General features: G+C 42.7%; 1 protein-coding gene across 5 annotated transcripts in view; it reads left to right on the plus strand.

Moving 5' to 3' along the window:
- The window catches only part of ZNF438 (zinc finger protein 438), a 190963-nt gene extending 177259 nt beyond the window's left edge, over window positions 1–13704 (plus strand). For all 5 annotated transcript variants that reach the window (XM_079768609.1, XM_079768608.1, XM_079768611.1 and 2 more), the window contains 2 exons: window positions 9045–10832; window positions 12847–13704. In XM_079768609.1, coding sequence (XP_079624735.1) covers window positions 9055–10832; window positions 12847–13462 — 2394 coding nt within the window. In that variant the 5' untranslated portion in view covers window positions 9045–9054 and the 3' untranslated portion in view covers window positions 13463–13704. The remainder of the gene's footprint in view (window positions 1–9044; window positions 10833–12846) is intronic.
- The last annotated feature ends 7067 nt before the right edge of the window (window positions 13705–20771 follow it).

A 20771-nucleotide genomic window follows, 5' to 3' on the forward strand; every position in this document is an offset into this window, starting at 1 on the left:
AGTGGTTGGCTTTCTCTCGCACCAGCAGTGAGGGTAGGTGTGTAGGAAGACAGCAGTGGGGTGAACTCGCGGTATGCTTGCTGGGAGTGTCCGTGGTTGGTCAGCCACGAAGCCCACCCCAGAACCAGGAATACCTACCTAAGTACACACACATCCAAATGTGAAGAGCCCCAAGGAAAAGAGAACGTAGGTGGATTGTGTAATCCCTCCATCTCTTCAAGGAAAATATTCCTAACCTGTAGATGAGAGTAAACATTTCCTTCCACTAGGTTTTGTAGTTGTCATCCAAAGAACAATAAAGATATTGGAGGAGAAGCTGGGAAGAATTTTAAAAAAGGACTACTAAGTTGTCCCACAGCTTTTAAACTCAATGACTTCGCTCTTTGTTGTCACTCATGTCAGCATCTGACTGCATTAGCTGTACCTCCGAATCTGTATATGCTAGTTCACTCACATTCAGCAAATCTGCTCAGCTCCCCACAGGTAACTACTGCAAGTCCAGTTATTTCAGTTCCAGTCAGTGCCTGGGTATTCATTTGCTTTTTTGTTGTTGTTTACTTTCTTCAAAGTCTCAGTATTGTAGGTGGACTCTCTATGTTAAGGTAAGGTGTGCCTTGATTAAAGAAATAAGCAGAAGGGACTTGGAGAGTATTATGCTTAGTGAAATAAGCCAGTCAAAGAAAGACAAGTATCACATGATCTCATTCATGTGGAATCTAATGAACAAAATAAAAATAAACTGACTAACACAATAGATCCATAGACATAGAAGCATGGCACAGACTGAAGAATCTCAGAGCAGGGAGGAGGGAGGGCAGAAGAGATTAACCGCAGAATTTATATGAATACTAGAGGCCCGGTGCACAAAATTTTCCTGCAGGATGGGGCCTAAACCGGCAGTCAGCCATCCCTCTCACAATCTGGGACTGCTGGCTCCTAACAACTCGCCTGCCTGCCTGCCTGATAGCCCCCTAACTTAAGGTGACCAGAGGTCCCGCTTTTGGCGGGACAGTCCCGATTTTTAACAATTTGTCCCGCGTCCTGCAGCGGTTTAAAAAAGTCCCGATTTTTGGAAAGAATGCACGACAAGCTAGGGAATGGCGGGAGAACAGGAAGGGAATATATGGTTTTCGGCGGCCATGTGGCTATTTAGCCAGGATATGAGTTTTATATTATTTTTGTTAATTTTATAATGTTAAACTTTAATAATAACAAATAATTGTTGAGAACTGATTATCGAGAACTGCTTATCAAAGTTCGCATTGTTGATCAGTTGTTAGAATTCGACCACCATTGTTTGGACTTAATGAACAATGGCATTTTTTTGGGATTGGCAATGACAAAAACATTTTGTAACTGTCTCTCAGACGATACACATCGTACTGCGTGCTAGTAAGCTAGTTAAACAAGTGATGTCATTACAAATCAGCTATTCAGGTAATTTAGGTAATTTATTCATTTATTTATTTCACAAATACATAAATTTTCTTGAATTTAGCAGACAGTACTCGTATTATTTATATTTTATAGTGGCGGCAAAAAGTCTAGCGCCAGCCTTGAAAGTGACACTTACGACTTACGTTACGGCAAATTCAGAGGAAAAATAATACAAGTTAGTATTGTTATTATTTAGAAAGAAATATAGGATTAAAATAATTTTTAAAATATAGTTACTTTATAACAATCAAATTAATTTAATTTATAAACTAACAATAAAATATGTTCATGTAATTATGTACCTACTTAACACTTACTGTGTTTTTAAGCAATATGTATATAATAATTTATAATATAATTTTAAATTATTTTTTTTAGATTTTTAACATAATGAGTAAGAAAAGAGGATGCAAATTCAACGATGACCTAAGAAGTGAATTTCCTTTTATTAAAAAAACCAAAAGCGATTACAATATAGACCAAATTTTTAATCAAGAACCCCCCCCCTCCCCTGGGGCCGAAACCAGTTTGGCTCAGTGGATAGAGCATCAGCCTGCAGACTCAAGGGTCCCAGGTTTGATTCCGGTCAAGGGCATGTACCTTGGTTGTGGGCACATCCCCAGTAGGGGGTGTGCAAGAGGCAGCTGATGGATGTTTCTCTCTCATCGATGTTTCTAACTCTCTATCCCTCTCTCTTCCTCTCTATAAAAAATCAATAAAATATATTAAAAAAAAAAAAAAGAACCCCCCTTCCCCCGGTCAATGGTGTCCCGCTTTACCAATGTTAAAATCTGGTCACCTTACCCTAACTGCTCTCCTGCTGGCCTGATTGACGCCTAACTGCTCCCTTGCCAGCCCAGTTGCCCCCAACTGCCCTCCCCTGCTGGCCCGATAACCCCCAACTGTCCTCCCCTGCCAGCCACCTTGTGACAATGTGGGGGTGGCCATCTTGTGACGACATGGGGGTGGCCATCTTGTGACATGAGGGCGTGAGGGTCAATTTGCATATTACCTCTTTATTATATAGGATATGCTTAGCCCAGGGACACAGACAATAGTGCATGAAGGCCTGGGAAGGGCAGGAGTAGGGTGGAGGGAGTCAATAGTGGGGGAGGGAGGGAGGGACATCTGTAATACTTTCAACAATAAAGATAAATTTTTAAAAATAAAAGAAATAATAGTAAAAAAAAGAAAAGTACCAAGCAGGAGTTTTAGGGACTAATTATAGACATAAAGGAATATATGGTCCTGTGCATTGGTATTTATAAATCATAAACTATTTGACAAAAAAGCTGAAGCATAGAAAAACTTGCAGCAAAAAAAAGTTATCACTGTGAGTTGCAGATAAATCAGAAGTGAAGATAAAACATGTAAACCTATACTATAAAACAGAGGAACAATTCCATTTCCCCTCCTTAAATGCCATTCTGTACATACAAAGTAATCTCTTCTGGCCACTGACTTGTTCCCAGGTGTGACTGACAGGTAAGCATCTTCCCACGTCATCCAGACCTTATGGGGCATGTGTCTAAACTGCCTTTATCTAGTCCTTTTCCCCATTGACTTGTGGGGAATAGACTTGGAGAGTGTCAAACTGTAGTTTTTGGCAAAGCTGTATGAATGGCATGCCTATATTATCTAATCTGCCCTTTACTCCTTTGCTGTTAATAATAACCAAGTTATTAATGGTATTAATACTTTTTGGCAAGAGGAAGTGGAAAATTAATGTCTGCTGAGTATCTAATGTGTGCTAAGCACTACCCTGGCACCTTCATGGGGCCTTTTTTAAAAAAAATATTGTCTAAAGTTTCATAGGGCCTATTTTTTATTTAATCCTGATAGACCTTCGTAGCCAGAAACTATTAGTATGCCCATTTAATAATTGAGGACACAGGCTCAGAGAGTGACTTCCACAAGCCACACGACAGAACCAGGAGTTGAAACCACCTCTGTATGAACCCCAAAACCCATGACCTTTCCCCTAGAGACAATTGTAGTGGCCATAACCATGTGTAATAGCTTCCAGTCCGCATGTAGAGGTGGAAAGTGCCCTTTGAGTCAAACGGGCCAAGGCTTGAGTTCCAGCTTTGAAATCTTTATCTGTACATGTAGCAGTCATCCCCCGTTTAGGTTATTGTGGGGATGGAATGGTAATGCATGTAAAGTGTTTGCACAGTACCTGAAACAAAATATTCCTTATCATTAGAATAATCTTTAAGAAACAGTATTGGTAAGTGCTGGGAAATACAGAAGCTCTGGGGCTCAGAAAATGGGAGTTCTTTTTCCTGCTAAGCTAGGCTATGGATCAACTGTTTGGAAAGGCAGCTCTCAAAGGCCTGTGCTGAGTGGAAGGTGTTTGGACATCAGGTGCTCTTACAGGAGGGAAGGAGGAGTCAGGTTAGAGCATCGTTCAGCAAGCGGGGCATGTGCCAAGGAGAATGGAGAAAACTAGGCTCGGGATACAAGATATCTAACTGGGAATGTGCTTATTTCCTAGGTGGAGTGTCAGATTTTCTGAAATTTGGGTCCTGGGTATAAGGACTGTAGGAGGTCTTAGCGCTACAGATATGTGGAGTAGAAGTGGTATGTATTTGGCACCCTGGGTCCTTAGAAACAAAATAACACTTGTGCCTGTGCCAGCATGTTTTACCGTGCACTCCACAGTCAGCGCTCAGTAGCCTCCTGTTGACTCCGCAGTCAGCGCTCAGTAGCCTCCTGTTGACTCTTGCTGCGGAGCCCAGACAGTGCCTTTGCAGGGGTGAGGAGCTGGGGGGAGGCAACAGCAAAATGTGTTTTTCAATACAATTAAGTTGAGCTCCCCTATGTTATGAGGCATTTCTTTTATCTCAAATGTCTCCAGGGTTTTACCATATTTGTTTTAACCAAAGTCCATCCTGGGAAACAGTTTGAACCCCAACTGGAATTTCTTATTTGAAAGCCAAGCGGGAGGTGAAAAAGAGATGCCAACAAAGAGAATTGAAAATAGGGTTTTTCAGTTTAATAAAGTTAAAACCTAAACAAACCTAAAAGTTTGGCTCTTTAAGTAGCTAACTCTTGGCAGTACTTTTGTTCTGCTCCTGGATCATGGAGCCTGTTTCAAGAGCAGGGACACCTCTCTTTCCGTGCCTGCTCCCTTCTCCATGCACAGCAGAGGCCTGTGGCCCTAACACACGGAATCATGGAGTTGGGCCCACACTGACAAAGGGGCAAGCAGGAACAACTTTGCTCAGAAGCAACAAAGGAGGCTTCGGTTCTACCCATAGAAATCAGGAAGTGAGTTGTTTGCAGCTATCTGGACTCTAGGTTCTAGAGAGTTGCCTGCCCCGGGAACTGGTCTGTTCATATTGTCTGTGCCAGCTGCATTGTGGCAGTTGGATCAAGCTGGCTCAGATGTTGGCGCTTAGTACTGTTGAGCCCTCGTTCTTCCCTCTGCTGCCGCTAACATGCAGCCCATCTCCATCAGGGCAAATTCTTTGGAAGCAATGGAGGGAAAGGAGGAGGACACACAGTGCACTTTTCCCAAACAAATATCTGACAACCATACTGGATTTGTCAGACTCCTGTGGACAATACGTGGCAAATTCAACTTTAAAAATCTGCTTTTACCTTAAGAAATGATTAACTTTTCATGAGTTCTCTCTAATAAGTCGGCTTCGAGAAAGAATCGTTTAAAGGTGATTGAAGTTTTGGGATCTGACAAGCCATATTTATATAAAAAAAATTTTTTTCCTAAACTTTCAGAGATAATGCTATATTTTGGAGTTAATTAAGGCAACTTCTATGTAATTTTTCTTTTTTTAAGGGGGGGAGTGTAGGGGAGGAAGGTTATTGCTTCAAATTGGAATGGGACAGATCTAGTTGTGTGAACTTTGGCACATTATTTAACTTCCTCAAGACTTATTTTTCTTAATCTATAAAAGGGGAACAATAATATTTATTTGCAAAGTTTACTTGAAGGATCAATTAAAAGACCTAGCATAGATTCTAGACCATAATAAGGACTCAATATCTATTAGTTTCCTTTTAAATCCAGTTAGGTCAGTTTCTGTAAATGTCACTTTTCAAAATAGTTATTTTTAATATGCTAAACATATTTTAAAAACAGCCCACATTTAGAATCCTAATATTAAGTATTCAGGTTGTAAAGTTGTGCAAAATTAATTTTAATGAGTGAGCCTTTTATGTTTTCAGTTAATAAAAATTCATGTTTAGAGCCTGAGAGTCCTGTGAGTCTCTTAAACTATGTTGTGCGTAATTTTGCAGGATTTCCAGAAATTATGAATGTCAGTGGGAATTTCTACCTCTCATTATTTAGAGCACAGCTCTATGAGATCTGTAATTAGTAGGTAACAGGTGAGAGTATTTTGGTCACCATCTGTGAAAGGTCTTAAAAGTGCGTAATGGAGTAAACCACTCTTGTAGCTACATTGCAAAGAAAGACTGCCTACAGTCATAGAATCTTGGAATTTTAGAGTTTTAAAAACTTACTGCTACTTTCAACTTCTCTAAAAACTCCTGTTCAAACTATTTTTAAAAGAAAAAAACCAGTCTATAGTTATTGTGGTGTAAGTGACTTTTATTGAAAATTGCTTTGTTTTATCCTAAAGAACCAAAAGTTTGGAGGAACAGCTCTTATTGTCCTTGGAAGGTAATGAGCTCTGACACCTCTCAGTGCTTACCTTTTGGGGGTAAGTATGCACTGCCTGTCAGATGGTTAGATCAGTTTTCTTATCACTAGCAATTCTTGTGATTAAGCAGACAAGGAAAAAAAAAACATGAGATACTCTTGTCTGTAATCTAGACAGTCATTTATTCATACACACAAACTTACCCATATGAATATCCTAAAACAGTGATTTTCAACCTTTCTCATCCCATGGCACACATAAACTAATTACTAAAATTCTGCAGCACACCAAAAAATATATCTTCTGCCAATCTGACAAAAAATAGGTATAATTTTTATTCATTCACAGATTTCTTGTGATTAGCTTATGGTCATTGATCATGAAGGTCTACCCTAATATCCACTTCTTTAAATGGCAGGTAACTTGAGCAGTCAAGTGAGGTGATATCGAGTATGCTTTGATGTATTATGGTCACATATTATTTCAAGAGGATTTATGACTGAGGACAAAGTAGCCTTTCTTCCAGCTCTTCTTGCTGTAAATATTTTGTGCTCAATCAATTAAGAGTATGAACTAGAGCCCCGGCTGGTGTGCGCGCGGTGGTTAGACTATGGTCCTGTGCACTGAAGGGTTGTGGGTGTGATTCCCGGTCAGGGTACATTACCAGATTGTAGGCTCACTATCTGGTCTTGGTGCATGCGTGAGGCAACGCACTGATATTTCTCTCTCTCCCTCTCTTGAATCAATGAAGAAACATATCCTGGGGTGAGGATTTAAAAAAAAAAAAAAAGACTATAAACTAGATATAAATGACCCAATGTTTTCTCTTCCTTCCTCCCCCCGGATCTGTTCTGTGAGCCATTATTATTGTTAATGCAGTTATTTCATCAAAAGCTGACAATAATTTTAAGCTTTCTGCAAAGCCTCACAATCCAAATTTAATATATTTATTTACAACTTCAGTACTTCTTCCAAAAGATGAGATGAAGCTTAAAATGAAAGACATTTAACTTTAAAGGCTATGAAAATAAATAACTTACAGAGGAAGAAGGAGCAAATGCAGCACCTCCATTTAGGTGACTATTGCCAGGTGGTTGACCAAGCACTTTACCCATGAACTTTGTGGTAGCAAAGCTGAGTAGGAAAACAACAGATTATATAATTATCCTGTGTCAGTTTTCCAGACCAGAGCACTAGTGATTTTCCTTCTTATTCTAATGCAAGCTACCATGTGAAATACGTTTTTAACATACTCTGTCGTCCCCAAACAGTGATTACTTTCTAAAATAAGTTGGTCAGTCTACATTTCTTATTCCTTTTATGGTACAATATGTTTACTTGGGGAATATCATTTTCACTGAAAAAAATAAACTTTTTACCAAAATTATTAGTTCAGTAGCCATAGACATTAAAATCAACGTTGATTTTAAAATGTTTTTAAATTGTCTCTTTCATTAGATTCCAGAAATTGTCTGTTCATCTTTGTATCCTTGGTATCCCCTAAACAAAAAATTCTTGTAGCCTTGTTCATAATTCCAAAATCTAAAAAGCTCTGAAAACAAAAATTTTATCAAAAGGTGCAACTCATTAAAGGCAAACCCTGAACTGTGTAAGACTGTTTAAGTATCTTCAATTGTCCCACATTTTGTGAATACACACTCCTATATTTTGCTGCAGACATGATAATAGGTGTAATTACGGTTGTTCTACACTCTGCTGGGTGTTATGTAACATTTGGTGTATGCATGCTACTATTATTTTTTTAAATTTGAAAGTATAAGCAAACCTTCAAAGGTTTTAGAAAAAGGAGTATGGGCCTTTAATAGCCAACCACTAGAATAATGAAGGTACCAAATGAGTTGGAGTGAATCTGCCTAAAATGAGGTACTTAGAAATGGGAAACTTCTCTGCAGCCAGGCCTTACTACCTTGAGGCTTCAGGAATAAAATAGATAATATAATACTTAGAAGCAGTGCATCGAAATGTTTCCGGAATTGTTTTCTTAGAATAGTTGTAATTGGTCTCTAGTCATAGTAAATCCAGGGAGTGTGGGTGCTATTCTGTCAGTTAGGGCCCTAGGGGTGCTTTTTGTGTGATTTTGTGTGTTTTTTATGTTGTCCCTATCTCTTTACCTATCACTTTGTATTGTTTTCTTTTCCTTCAACATTTTTTAAGGTGTCACATCAACTTTTTTAATACTGGTGGTTTAATTGCAAAAGCACACGTAAACAATTTGGAAGGTGTGAGAAGGAATTCACGAGTCACACGGGGAAGCAGCAACAAAGTTGGCATTCAGTCTGAATGCATTTGCTGTGCAACACAATCACACTGCCAAGGGGTCAAGTGGTGTGTCCTGAAATTGAGTGAAAAATATGAGTTCACTCAATACAAGAAACATTTGTTTCATACTGAATTTACAGGGGAAAATATCAATATGAATTCATTAAATATCAGCTTCACCCTCCCAAAGCTTAACTTTTATAGGGACAAAACAACAAATTATATAATTATCTGTATATTTATGTATATAAAATAAGTAAAATACACAGCAGACCAGACCAGAGGGAAGACCAGTTGCAGGACTGCAGCTCAGATCAGGACTGGCCTGCAAAGACGAATCAGAATTAGGTTAATGGAGAGGATGGACTCAGTGGAGTAAAGATGAGCAGGACAGAGCCTCAGCTCTCAAGAAGCTCTGTTTAGTAATAGAGACACACAAACAGATAAATTATTATGAAAAGTGGTAAATGTTGTAATAGGAGCTGTGGACCCAGAGAGGAGAATAATGACTGATCGCTGGCAAAGGTGGGCAGGAGTTGACCTTTAGGCTGGATGCTGAAGAATGCAGGAGCTTGCTCAGACGAGTAGGGGTGGTCTAGGAAAGCCTTAAGGCAGAGTAAATGACAAGATGCTTACTTGCACTCTCAACAACAGGACAGTTATACCAAGGTGACTTTTTGCACTGTAATGTCATTGCAGGTGATCAGTCATGCCTTCGGGAACAATACAGAGTGGAAAAGGATTGCAGACCAAGAGTCAGTTTAGGACCATCGCACCGAAAATTGTGTCCAAAGTCCTAACTTCCAGAGTGCTGTCGGGCCCTTCGCCATCGCTCTCTGATCAGGTGAATCCAGGCCCCCCCATCAGCTCTACACCACTGGGGGTGCCTGCCCAAAATTATGCTCTGATGCAGGTTGCTGGCCAGAAGGGGACATATTCTCTAGTGGCATTGCCTCAGGTTGCCTCAATTCAGCCAGTCCAGAAACCCAGACTGCCCCTGCCTGAAAACCTTAAACTGCCTATTCCTCGATACCAGCCCCCAAGAAACAACAAAGGATCCACAAAGAACCCCGTTCTGAGCTTCTCTGAAAGTGGCTGTAGCAAACCTCCTGCCCAAACCCAGACATCTCCTTCCCCACCTGGCTGTTCTGAGCCCCTGCCCCAGCCCAGTCCGTCTGAGCCGGTGCTGCCACCAGACCAGGCCCCAGCCAGCGTCAGCCCGGCTGCTCTGACCAGCGGCGGTGGCCCCGGAGACTCTCGACCTCCAGTGACCAGTGACTGTGGAGACCCGAACCTTCCTGATACCCCAACCTCATCCGCACCAGAGGAGCCCTCTGCCAGGCAGGGCTTCATGAAGATTTCAGGGAAAGAGAACTTTGCAAGCAAAGAAACATCCAGTAAACCTGCTGCTGTTGCCACTGAAAAACCTAAAGAACAAGCTGACCTTGCAGAAGGCAGAGTCAAGTTATCACCAACCATTTGGGGCGGTTCACTCCAGTGGGTTCCCTCAGTACCCAAAGGTAAACTGCCAGTCTTACCCCCCGTAAGTATGAAAACAACACAGGTTTATAAAAGTGAGTCAGATGCTAACATTGTAGGCTTTTCTTTGCCCGGGCTCAGGGCACACTGGGATAAGACACCCACCATCACCGAAGGCTTTGCTGCAGCCACCAGGATGGCCGATAAGGTACCTGGTTCACAGGTGTCAAAGCAGAGTCTCTGTAAAAGTGCCTTTTGTCCAGCTACCAAACTGGATCTCAGCCACAGAACCAAACTGAACGGCGGGGCAACAAAGAGAAAAGGAAGAAAACTAAAGGTGCCAGATGAAATCTTGTCCTTTCAGGGGAAAAGGAGGAAATGTAAAAGAATAAAAAATGATTCCCAGCAATCCAGAGACCAAAAACCTGGGACTTTGAAAAAATATCGTAGCATTATGCCTAAACCTGTCATTGTCATGCCCGCTGTGCCTCCCTTGGCTTCTCCTGTGGCTATATTACCTTCTCAAAGGCCCAGCAGCCTAGGACAGGACCGTTTGTTAAATAATTCGCTCACTCCTAAATATCTCGGCTGTAAGCAGGACGACAGCCCTTCCCCTAAGCCCAGCTCTGCGTTCAGAAATGGATTCTCTGGCATTAAGCAGCCTTGGCACAGATGTCCTGTCTGTAACCACCACTTCCAGTTCAAACAGCACCTTCGAGACCACATGAATACCCACACTAACAGACGGCCTTACAGTTGTCGAATTTGTCGCAAGGCATATGTGCGTCCTGGCAGCCTGAGCGCACACATGAAACTTCATCATGGTGAGAACCGGCTAAAGAAACTCGTGTGCTGTGAATTTTGTGCAAAAGTGTTTGGTCATGTGAGAATCTATTTCGGCCATCTGAGGGAAGTGCACAGGGTTGTCATCAGCACCGAGCCCTCCCCCAGCGAACTGCAGCCAGGGGACGCGCCCAAGAACAGGGACAGGGACGCGAATGTGCAGAGGTGAGTGCTAATGGAATGGAGGTCTGACAAGAAAGTCTGTTTGGATTTGGGGAGCAGGCTAAGATTTCATGTTCAGAAAGATAAGTTCACAAAAACATCTCTCAGATTAAGATTTTATGAGGCTAGTTCTATGAAAAATAATCTCATTTCTTGTTGGTTTCTGATCAATCATGATTTATGATGATGGTAACCCCAGTAAGCCAGGCCACAAATGCCTGTTTGAGGTATGACGGAGACAATCAGGTGACAGACGTTTTTTAACATTTCCTTTAAAAAAAAATTGACTTCAGAGAAAGAGAGACGGCGAAACATTGATGTGAGAAACATTGATTGGTTGCCTCCCACAGTGGGGATCACCCTGACTGGGGATCGAACCCACAACTGGAGTATATGTCCCATCTGGGAATTGAACCCACCATCTTCTGATGTATGGGATGATGCTCCCACCAACTGAGCCACACCGGCCAGGATATAACAAATTATTTTTGTATCTGACATATGAAATATTAAATATTGTGTATAGTTCCTGGTATTCTTTACAAATAATTTCTCCAAAATGGTGTTCACAGAATGTACATCTGAACAGCATCAGTTGCCTCTTAACATCACATAACCCATGGTGGCACCTCAATGTGACCAGACCCTAAAGTGTCCAGACCTTAAACCCTCCTCTTTTGTCCTATTTTTCCCTTCAGGCCAGATTAACTTTCTCTTGTGTCATTCCCATCTTCAGGTCCTGCTTCTTAGCATTATAAACAAACTAGAGCCCCGGTGCATGAAATTTGTGCATGAGGGGGGGTGGCCAAGGGGGTGTCCCTCAGCCCAGCCTGCACCCTCTCTAATCTGGGACCCCTTGAAGGATGTCCAACTGCCCGTCTAGGCCCAATCCCGGATTGGGCCTAAACGGGCAGTCGGACATCCCTCTCACAATCCAGGACTGCTGGCTCCCAACTGCTCGCCTGCCTGCCTTCCTGATTTCCCCTAACCGCTTCTGCCTGCCAGCCTGATCACCCCCTAACCAATCCCCTGACAGCCTGATTTATGCCTAACTGCTCCCCTGCCAGCCTGTTTGCCCCTAACTGCCCTCCCCTGCAGGCCTGGTCCCCCTCAACTGCTCTCCCCTGCAGGAATGGGTCCCCCCAACTGCCCTTCCCTGCAGGCCCGGTTGCCCCCAACTTCCCTCCTCTGCTGGCCTGGTCACCCCTAACTTCCCTCCCCTGCAGGCTTTATTGCCCCCAACTGCCCTCCCTTGCAGGCCTGGTCCCTCCCAACTGCCCTCCCATGCTGGCCTGATTGCCCACAACTGCCCTCCCTTGCAGGCCTGGTCCCTCCCAACTGCCCTCCCCTGTTAGCCATCTTGTGGTGGCCATCTTGTGTCCACATAGGGGCAGCCATCTTGTGTATTGGAGTGATGGTCAATTTGCATATTACTCTTTTATTAGATAGGACAAGCTAAGTCATTTGTAAGCCTGGCAGTCAGGGCTTTTTAAGAGCAATAAGTAAACCAGGGAAATGGCCTTATTTTGTCCACTGTCCACTATGACAGAGAACTGAATCCTCATTGGCCCCTTGGAAAGTAAACATTTTCCCATACTAGGTTTTCTGCCCCTTGTCATTGTTTTCCTGTAGTCCATTTTGATTTTTAGGTAACATGTCCAAACCGTATTGGTGTTCAAGGTTAGAGACGGCAGCGGTGGGTGTTGTGGGACAGTTACTGTCAACCAGATGCAGCATGGAGAGCCTCACTTGCTACCACCTGACTCTCACATTGGTGACACCTGTTCCTGTGGTCACCAAGGACTAGTTAGCTCCCCTGGAGAAGGAGTATGTGGCCCCAAGCAGGAGCAACAGTTGGGGTTCTGCAGCCTCTGCTAAAGGCCTTCCCATGCTCTCTCTGTCTCCCCACCCTTCGCGCTTCTCGTCAGTGGGAGTGTTTTAGAACTTTGATGGCTAAGAAAAGTTCCAATTCTGTCTTTCTATGCAATTTTATATTGAATATTTCCCCCTTTTTCAGAGAAAACAAATCAAGCCTGGATGAAGACCTTCTTCTAAACCAGGCAGACGAAGTCAAATTACAAATCAAATGTGGCCGCTGTCAGATCACTGCCCAGTCCTTTGCTGAAATAAAGTTTCATTTACTGTATGTTCATGGAGAGGAAATTCAGGGCAGGCTGCAAGAGGAGAGCTCCCCAGGAAGCCAAGCAGCTGGCAAAGAACTGGCTCGCCATGCTGCTCCTTCCTGGAAACAGCATCCGGAGAGCAGAAAGCTGCTGCAGCACTGTCCCTCTGACGAGGAGGTGCATGCTGTACCTGCAATGACACGGCAACCCTACCTGCATCCGCAGAATGACAAGGAAATGCTCACAAAACATGAAGGAGCCCAGCTGAGACCCAGCAAGCCAGGAGAAGTCCCCCAGGGCCCTGCGTGTCCCAGCCCACACGCGGATCTCCTTCAGTCCCCTTCCGGCTTTAACTGCATCCTTTGTGCACAGACGCTTGGAAGGAAAGAAGAACTCCTCCTGCACTGGGAACAAGGGCACAATTGTGAGGACCCTCCAAGGCTCTGGAGGATTCTACATGCACTCTCTAACCAGGGAGCGACCGAACTTCCCAGCAAAACTGAAACATGAAAGACTGAGGCCAGAGAGGTTAAACAGAGTTTGTATCACCTTTCTCTCGAAGTTCTAATTACTAGTAATTAGAAAAATCAAACAAGTTAGGATTAGCATTAATACTAAGTGGGAGTGATTTTGTACATAATTTTATTTTCTTATGAAATATATGCCCTTGATGCATATATTCTAACCATATTCAGTTTTATTTTTAAATTCTATGCACTAAATGCTAATGTCTTAGACTTTATTTCAGAATAAATAAAAAGATCAAAATTTGGAGATTGAAATTTAAAGGATTTTAGGCTGTTCTTCAAATATAGTTTTCAGTAAAAACGTGTGTTTGAGTGTGTGTTATGTGTCCTTTTGTTCAAATGTTTTCTATTTAAGTAGGTCCACAAATGTGAAAATTTCCAGGTGACAAAATTATTTACATCTCAACTATATTGCTATTTATCAAATTCTCTTGTTTATTTAAAAATGCTATAGAGCAATGCATTTAATAAGGTTCTCATCTTACAATTTAAAATTCATATTTTCAGGACTCATATTTTTTTAAATTCTATTTTCCTAAAGGCACATTGCCTTGAAGATGAGATGTTGGTAAGTTTTATAGCTGTAGTGTTTTATATCAAAGTAATCAAAAAAATTTTAGTACTTCGGCTAAATCACTATTTTCGTAAAAGTCATTTTTTAGGCCAGAAAATTTACAACCTGGAAAGTGAACTAGATAGTTCAGTCCAGATGTCTAGGTATCTCAGCTGCTTTCCCTCCCTCCTACGTGACTTCAGAGGATTGTCACTAAATGATCAATTTTAGACACAACTGTGCCATTCAAGTCCGGGTTCTCTTTAAAAGTCAAGAGTAAATGATTGCCTCTTAAATTCCTGGGAAATTACCTCAAATCAGAAAAGTTGCCATTTGAAGTTTCTGGCCATCCTGACTGCAAAATTATTTTCTTGAAATGGGGGAGTTGAGCCCTCATCCTGCTAATATTTCAGCCTTTAGATGAAAGCACTGTGCATGTGGCCAGCCCTCTTTGCCTGAAGCTTGGCCCAGGTATCAGCATAACATTTTTCCCTACTAAAGGAAGATATTGAAACAGAGGAAGAACTAAATTCTAATTGATAAGCTAGTGGATCTTAAGTCATTTTTTAATGCCTAATTTTAAAAGCAAGTGTCCATAGACACACTTTGGCCCAAATACTATGAAAAGGGAAATTCAATCCTTGATGTTTTGCAAATAGTTTTATAAATTTGAGGATGAGAGGTTAGGAATGGAAATCTCTGAAAAATTTTACTGTGGTTTATCGACCAATTATGCTCTACACAGTTTCAGAGAGATATTAGACCTCCACTGTTTTTAGAACTGTTATTCATAAAACAGCTTTACCATTTAGTACATTACCTAGTTTGTTTGGAGAAGATTGGTCTTAAAGACACTAAAAAGTGAGATCTACCTAGAATACTGTTTGAATTGAAATTGTAAAATAATTCATAGACTACTCAGTCCTCAGATACTAAGCAATATTTCGGAAATACTAGTTGGCCAAGGGCTGAGGAGTGGGTCTGGAGAATGTATGGAGGTGAAGGTGTGGGGGCTAAAGGAAAATCTGAAGTTGCCAAGGTCATAGAGACACCTGCCTGGCCATTTTTTATCTACATAATCTTACAGCAAGGCCAGACAGTGAGGGCATAGACCACCTTTGGAAAGAAGTAGAGAGTTAGGAATGCAACCGAGAACAGAAGTTGGGAGATGCGATTGGCTCAAGGTTCAGTGCTCTGGCTGGATCCCCTTCTCAATTGGGTACTGATCTATGGGGGCGGGAAGAGGGGTGGCTCTTTGTAAGAAAGCTCTTTGTAAGAGAGAAGGAAACTTGCAATGCAGAGGGGCCTCAATGCCTGTGTGTATGGATTCATTCAGAATAAAATGTTTGTTATAGTTCTCAGCTTCTGGAAGCACTCCCCTGTGTTACAATGGGAGCAGCCCCAGTGCCAACTAAGGAGTGTCTGGCCCTTATCAGTAGCACTGCTTTAGTGAGGGTGCTGGTAGGGGGTAAGAAGACAAGAGGGAGTAATTCAGCTAAAGTCACTTTGGGAAGCCAGTGGGTATTCATTGTTGGTGCGGTCCTACCCTGCATCCTGAACCCAAAGGCAGTGAGGTGTAGAAGTGCCGTGTGACCTCGAGAGTCACCTTCCTAATGCTCCAGTCCCTTGTCTGTGAAGTGAGTGTGATGAGCCTACCTCAAGGCATTGGTGCGAAGCGTGACTCAACACAAATGAAATGACTGCCACAGGTGGGCCATGTAGTAACTAGTGGCGAATATTTACTGTGCTTGTGGTGAGACTTGAAAGAAGAGGTCTGCTATACCATAGAAAGTCATTTAAAACAGCTTAGGTGTCCCTCAAGTCCAGAATTCAAGGATGAAAACTACTAGAACCACAGATCCTTGCATCTTTGTATGAAAAGTATATTTTAATTCTTAAATAGTCAAATAGATTTGTATTGTATGGAGGTTTGGTAAGTGTCTAATCAATATAGAAAGCAAAGTTCACTTAATTATTTCTATTCCAGGCTCCACTTTGGGTCTGGTGTCCCTCCCTGCGGCCCCCGCTCTTTGCAGTCCTGTGGCCCTGACCTAGCTCATGACAGTGTCCATCCCAATGTCCTGAACATGATTATGATCTTTACTGCTTCCCACAGTAGATCATATACCTCTCAAGGACACGGACTATGTCTTTGTTCAGCACTAGCCCCACAGGGTCCAGCACATGACATGAAATAGTACTCAATAAATATTTATTCAAAAAATGGATACATTGGCTAAATACAAACAAAATTGTCACTTGCCTTTTTATGAATAAATCTAGCTTTAAGAGCAATCAAACTTACAGTTAGAAAGGCATAGAGGCAAATTGGTCTTAAATTCAGTGTATTCATTTTGTTTAATGTCGAGTGCTTCTTGGAAAATTGTCACAAAGCCAGCAAAATGAGATTTCTTTTTTCTTTTCTTTTGGCCCTACATTATTTCTGAAAGTTATAGCATTTTAGATTTGTATTGTTTTATTAGCTGTCGTTTTTATTCATGTCCCCCTTTGTTTCTTTTTCTCTGGCCCTCTTCCTGGTTTAGCTTGACTGTTCTCTGGTAAGCCGTTCCTCATATGGAAAGTTGTCTCTTCATCAGCACACCATAAATAATCAAACCTGGGTGCACTCCAGTGCCTTCTCTGGCTCCACATGCCCGCTCCCAGCTGCACAGCTCCAATATTTTGTGGCCCCCGTGACATTGTTGGCAATAAATGCTCGACTTCATTTATTTATTAGAATTCTCAGATCTGGACTCATTTGCTCCATTCAAGCTGCTGACGTGCATTGTTAGGCACATATTTTATAGTCTCCCCTTTTCACTGAACTCCTGATAAAAAGTACCCTGGTAAAGATGATTTAGCAGAACAGATTTTTAGTTTCAACTTCATACTGACTTTCCTGACAATCAGCAGCTTATCTAGGCTTGTGGTGCCATGCCAATATATATTTTAATGATACCCACCTCTTCAGAAATGTTCCTTTTGGAGATGAAATGTTTATTGTCTATCATATTTGGTCATAGTCATTGTTATCCCCGCAAGAAACTGACTATAAGCACAGTTTTGCAAGCACATTTTAAATTGGTGTTAGCTTACATTTTCCATACTCTGAAGTGTGAAAATGTTTCAATGTGTTGCCTAACCCCAGGAAAAAATCACCATCTATTGAAGGACACCAACTATGACAGCAAAAGAGAAGTTAAGATAACTTGTTCTAATTTTGATGTGAAGCTAAGCAAGCTTGTTGGTTTATTTGTTTATTTAATGAAACTTGCTCCATCTCTTAGCCAGCCTAGCAGGAAAGAATTCGCCTATAATAGGGTGGCAGCATTGCCTCTGTTAGTATGCTTCAAGGGCAAAATTTCAAGCAGTTAGCATTAGAATAGATCATTTTTGATAAATCAAACATCAACTAAGTACTATTCAGAAAAGAAAAGATTTTACCTTCTGTCACTAAATATTAATTTAATCTCCACCTAAGAGTTGTGAGGAGACCTCCCGCTGTTCTAGAGGCATTTGTAGAAACAGAGCGATGAACTTGATCTGGTTATGGCCCGAGTTGTAATGCATATCTTACTACAAAAATTTGGCCATGGATGGGATCCAGGTGGCTCAAACACATGAGCTGCATAACCATCCCTAAGCTCTGACTGTATCTGGAAGTAATATTAAGAGTATGTTCTTAGGAAACTAAAAACTGCCTTTTCCTAGTCTAATCCAAATTAAAGCATAGTTAAATTTTTCATAAGACATTCATTGAAACAAGGAAATTTAAAATATCCAAGACTACTAAGTCTTTCCAATGGTGTTTATTCCTGCTGGAAGTGGTGAGTGGGGTGGGGAAAGCAGGAGGGCAGAAGTGCTGTGTCAAGACCGGGCATGAGGAACTTTCTGATGACAGAAGGCCCAATGTGGCTCTATAAGAGTAGTAGGAATCCTGGCTTTAGTGTCCAAGCAGCAAAATACCATTAATATTCTGGTACAATCTCAATGGAGCAAACAAAATTTGGCAATCTCTGTCAACCTAAAATGCACAGACATTTTGACCTAGGAACTCCACTTGTGGAATGTGTCTTGGAGACCTGACCACACAAGTGCACAGCCTCACTTGAGGGCGTTCGCTGCAGCACTGTCTATAGATGCCAAGGACCGGCATGCTTACATGTCCATGAGAGCAAGTTAAGGAAATTATAGTGTACTGTGTGCTAGAATACCGTACTGTTGAATAAAGTGAGAAAGATTGAAGTAGCACTTCATGTGCTGAAACTGTATTCTGTGGAGGAAGCAAAGTGCAGAACGAAGTATACTGTGCTCTCTCATTTGCTCTTTAGAATGGAGGAAGAAAGAGAGGGCGAGAAGGAACTAGAGGCCCGGTGCACGAAATTTGTGCAACGGGGGGGTTTGGGGGGGGGCATGTCCCTCAGCCCGGCCTGCACCCTCTCCAATCTGGGATCCCTCCAGGGATTGGGCGTCGGACATCCCTCTCACAATCCAGGACCACTGGCTCCTAACTGCTCACCTGTGTGCCTGCCTGATCACCCCTAACTGCCTCTTTTTGCCTACCTGCCTGCCTGCCTGATCGTCCCTAACCGCCTCTGCCTGCCAGCCTGAACGCCCCCTAACCGCTCCCCTGCTGGCCTGATTGCCGCCTAACCACTCCCCTGCTGGCCTGATCACCCCCAACTGCCCTCCCCTGACGGCCTGATCGCCCCCAACTGCCCTCTCCTGCTGGCCTGATCATGCCCCTAACTGCTTGCTCCCCTGCTGGCCTGATTACCCCTAACTGCCTCTGCCTCGGCCCCCACCACCATGGCTTTTTCCGGAAAGAAGTCGGACATCTGGAAGATGTCGGGTTGATCCGGTCTAATTAGCATATTACCCTTTTATTAATCTAGATGTTTTGCTGCATTTTTTTATTTTCAATTGAATAAGTGGCTTCTCTGGATTAAGCTGTAGCTGGGCTGTTATTGTTCCGGAAGTCTCAGCAAAATTGTGACGAAGGAAAAACTTGCCTTATGCCTCAGCTTTAGTGCCTGTGCATTTCCTTACCTGAACCCCTGTACCTGACAGAACCACATAGACAATGACCCATGGCAAGGGTGGTGGCTTTTCAACACCGGGCATGCACAGATCCACACCTCCTTCCCCTTCCTGAGAGAAAAGAAAGATGAGGAAAACAAAGAAACTAAGACGGAGACCTACAATCAGGACAAAAGTTTGAGTTCATAAAAAGAATAATGCAGTGTATTTAACTCACATGTATTTTTATATGTTCTGTTCTAATTTCCTTTTTTAATACTGACTATCTCACTAAATGGGTTTCACGGCCCACTGACAGGCAAATACAATCTGAAATATACTGCTGCAGACTTAGACTCTTTACCCTCTCTATCCATCACGTCTTTTCTGGGCTGTCACTCAGTCCCTCCAGTCCCCGCTATCTTGAGCTTGATGAGTGACTCATCTTTCCTCATGCATTTTACAGGCTTTAGAAGGGTGACCTCAAGCCAAAGGGAGGACTGATGCAGACAGCCCCTGGCCAATGGGAAAGCCTTTGGTGCCTCTCGTGTAAGGCCCTGGCCCTGCATGGCTCTGGTTCCCTTTGGGAAAAAGGCAAAGCCATCACTTAGGAGCCAAGAATCATTGCTGTCCAGCTGAGGGTTCACCCCATAAGCACTGGGTTTTAAAACCCTTTTTCAAAGTTTCACTTGACTAGAGTTGTGCACCCTTTGGGTTTGGGTTGGGTTGGACTTGTCTCTCATTTCTTATCCTAATTCAGATAAAATGGTGTGGCAGGAATGGAGAAGGGAATGCAGATTCTGGCTGTACTGGAAGCAACAGTCTTCCTCCACCCTCCTCCCACTGCCCTCTCCCCTCCTGGCTAAGAAGTAGGTGGGGATGACCCTTTCCTTCTCTTCCCTGAAGCCTCCTTTTCTGTTGAATTCTCTGCCCCTCCAGCCTGCAGTATCCTGGGTCACAGTGGTAGGAAGTGGTCAAAGGAAGACCTCTTGGACTTCAAAGTGATCTGTGTCCTTCCAGCATCTCCCCAGGGAACGGTTCTACAATTAGACCAAGTCTCTCTAATTGATGCAAACAAATGCCAACTGCCCCTCCTATGTCAGGTCATTGGGGGTTAGGGGGAAAGTCTGCTTTTCACTCAGTGTCACTTGGCCTAAACCCCTCAAAGGTAACACCTCGTTAATTCTCATTCTCCTGTATGTATTCCTCAGAGGTCTCCCTTTTTCAATTTTAGTGTGTTGACTTGAGGAATATAGGTCTGGTTCCCTTTTTTATAGCAGCTTAAGTCTGTCCCAAGTTGCTAAAAAAAAGTATTTATGGAACTATTCGGGGGTCCTCCAAGGAGATTCCCAAATCAACACATAGTTCCTGAGTGTTTACCCTCCATGGAGAGCACACCCCCACTGTGAGGACCCGGCTGAGGGCAGCCTCGCTGGGCAGATCTCTCAGGCACCAGGGGAGAAGGAAACTGGCCAGTGCTGGGCAAATGAATGTTTTCATTTTGCTTTTATTTTCATCGGTGCACTGAAATACTACTTCCAACACGTTCATCATCTCCTACGGAAAATAATAATCTAATCTAATAAAGAGGGAATATGCAAATTGACTGTCACGCCGCAACAAAGATGGCTGCGCCCACAGCGGAGGCGGGGTTTTCGTAACAAAAGATGGCTGTACCCATAGCAGAGGCTGAGTTCCTGTAACAAGCCTTAACGAGCAA

The sequence above is a fragment of the Cnephaeus nilssonii genome (genome assembly GCF_951640355.1).
Source record: "Cnephaeus nilssonii genome assembly, chromosome: 4".
Classification (NCBI taxonomy): Eukaryota; Metazoa; Chordata; class Mammalia; order Chiroptera; family Vespertilionidae; genus Cnephaeus; species Cnephaeus nilssonii.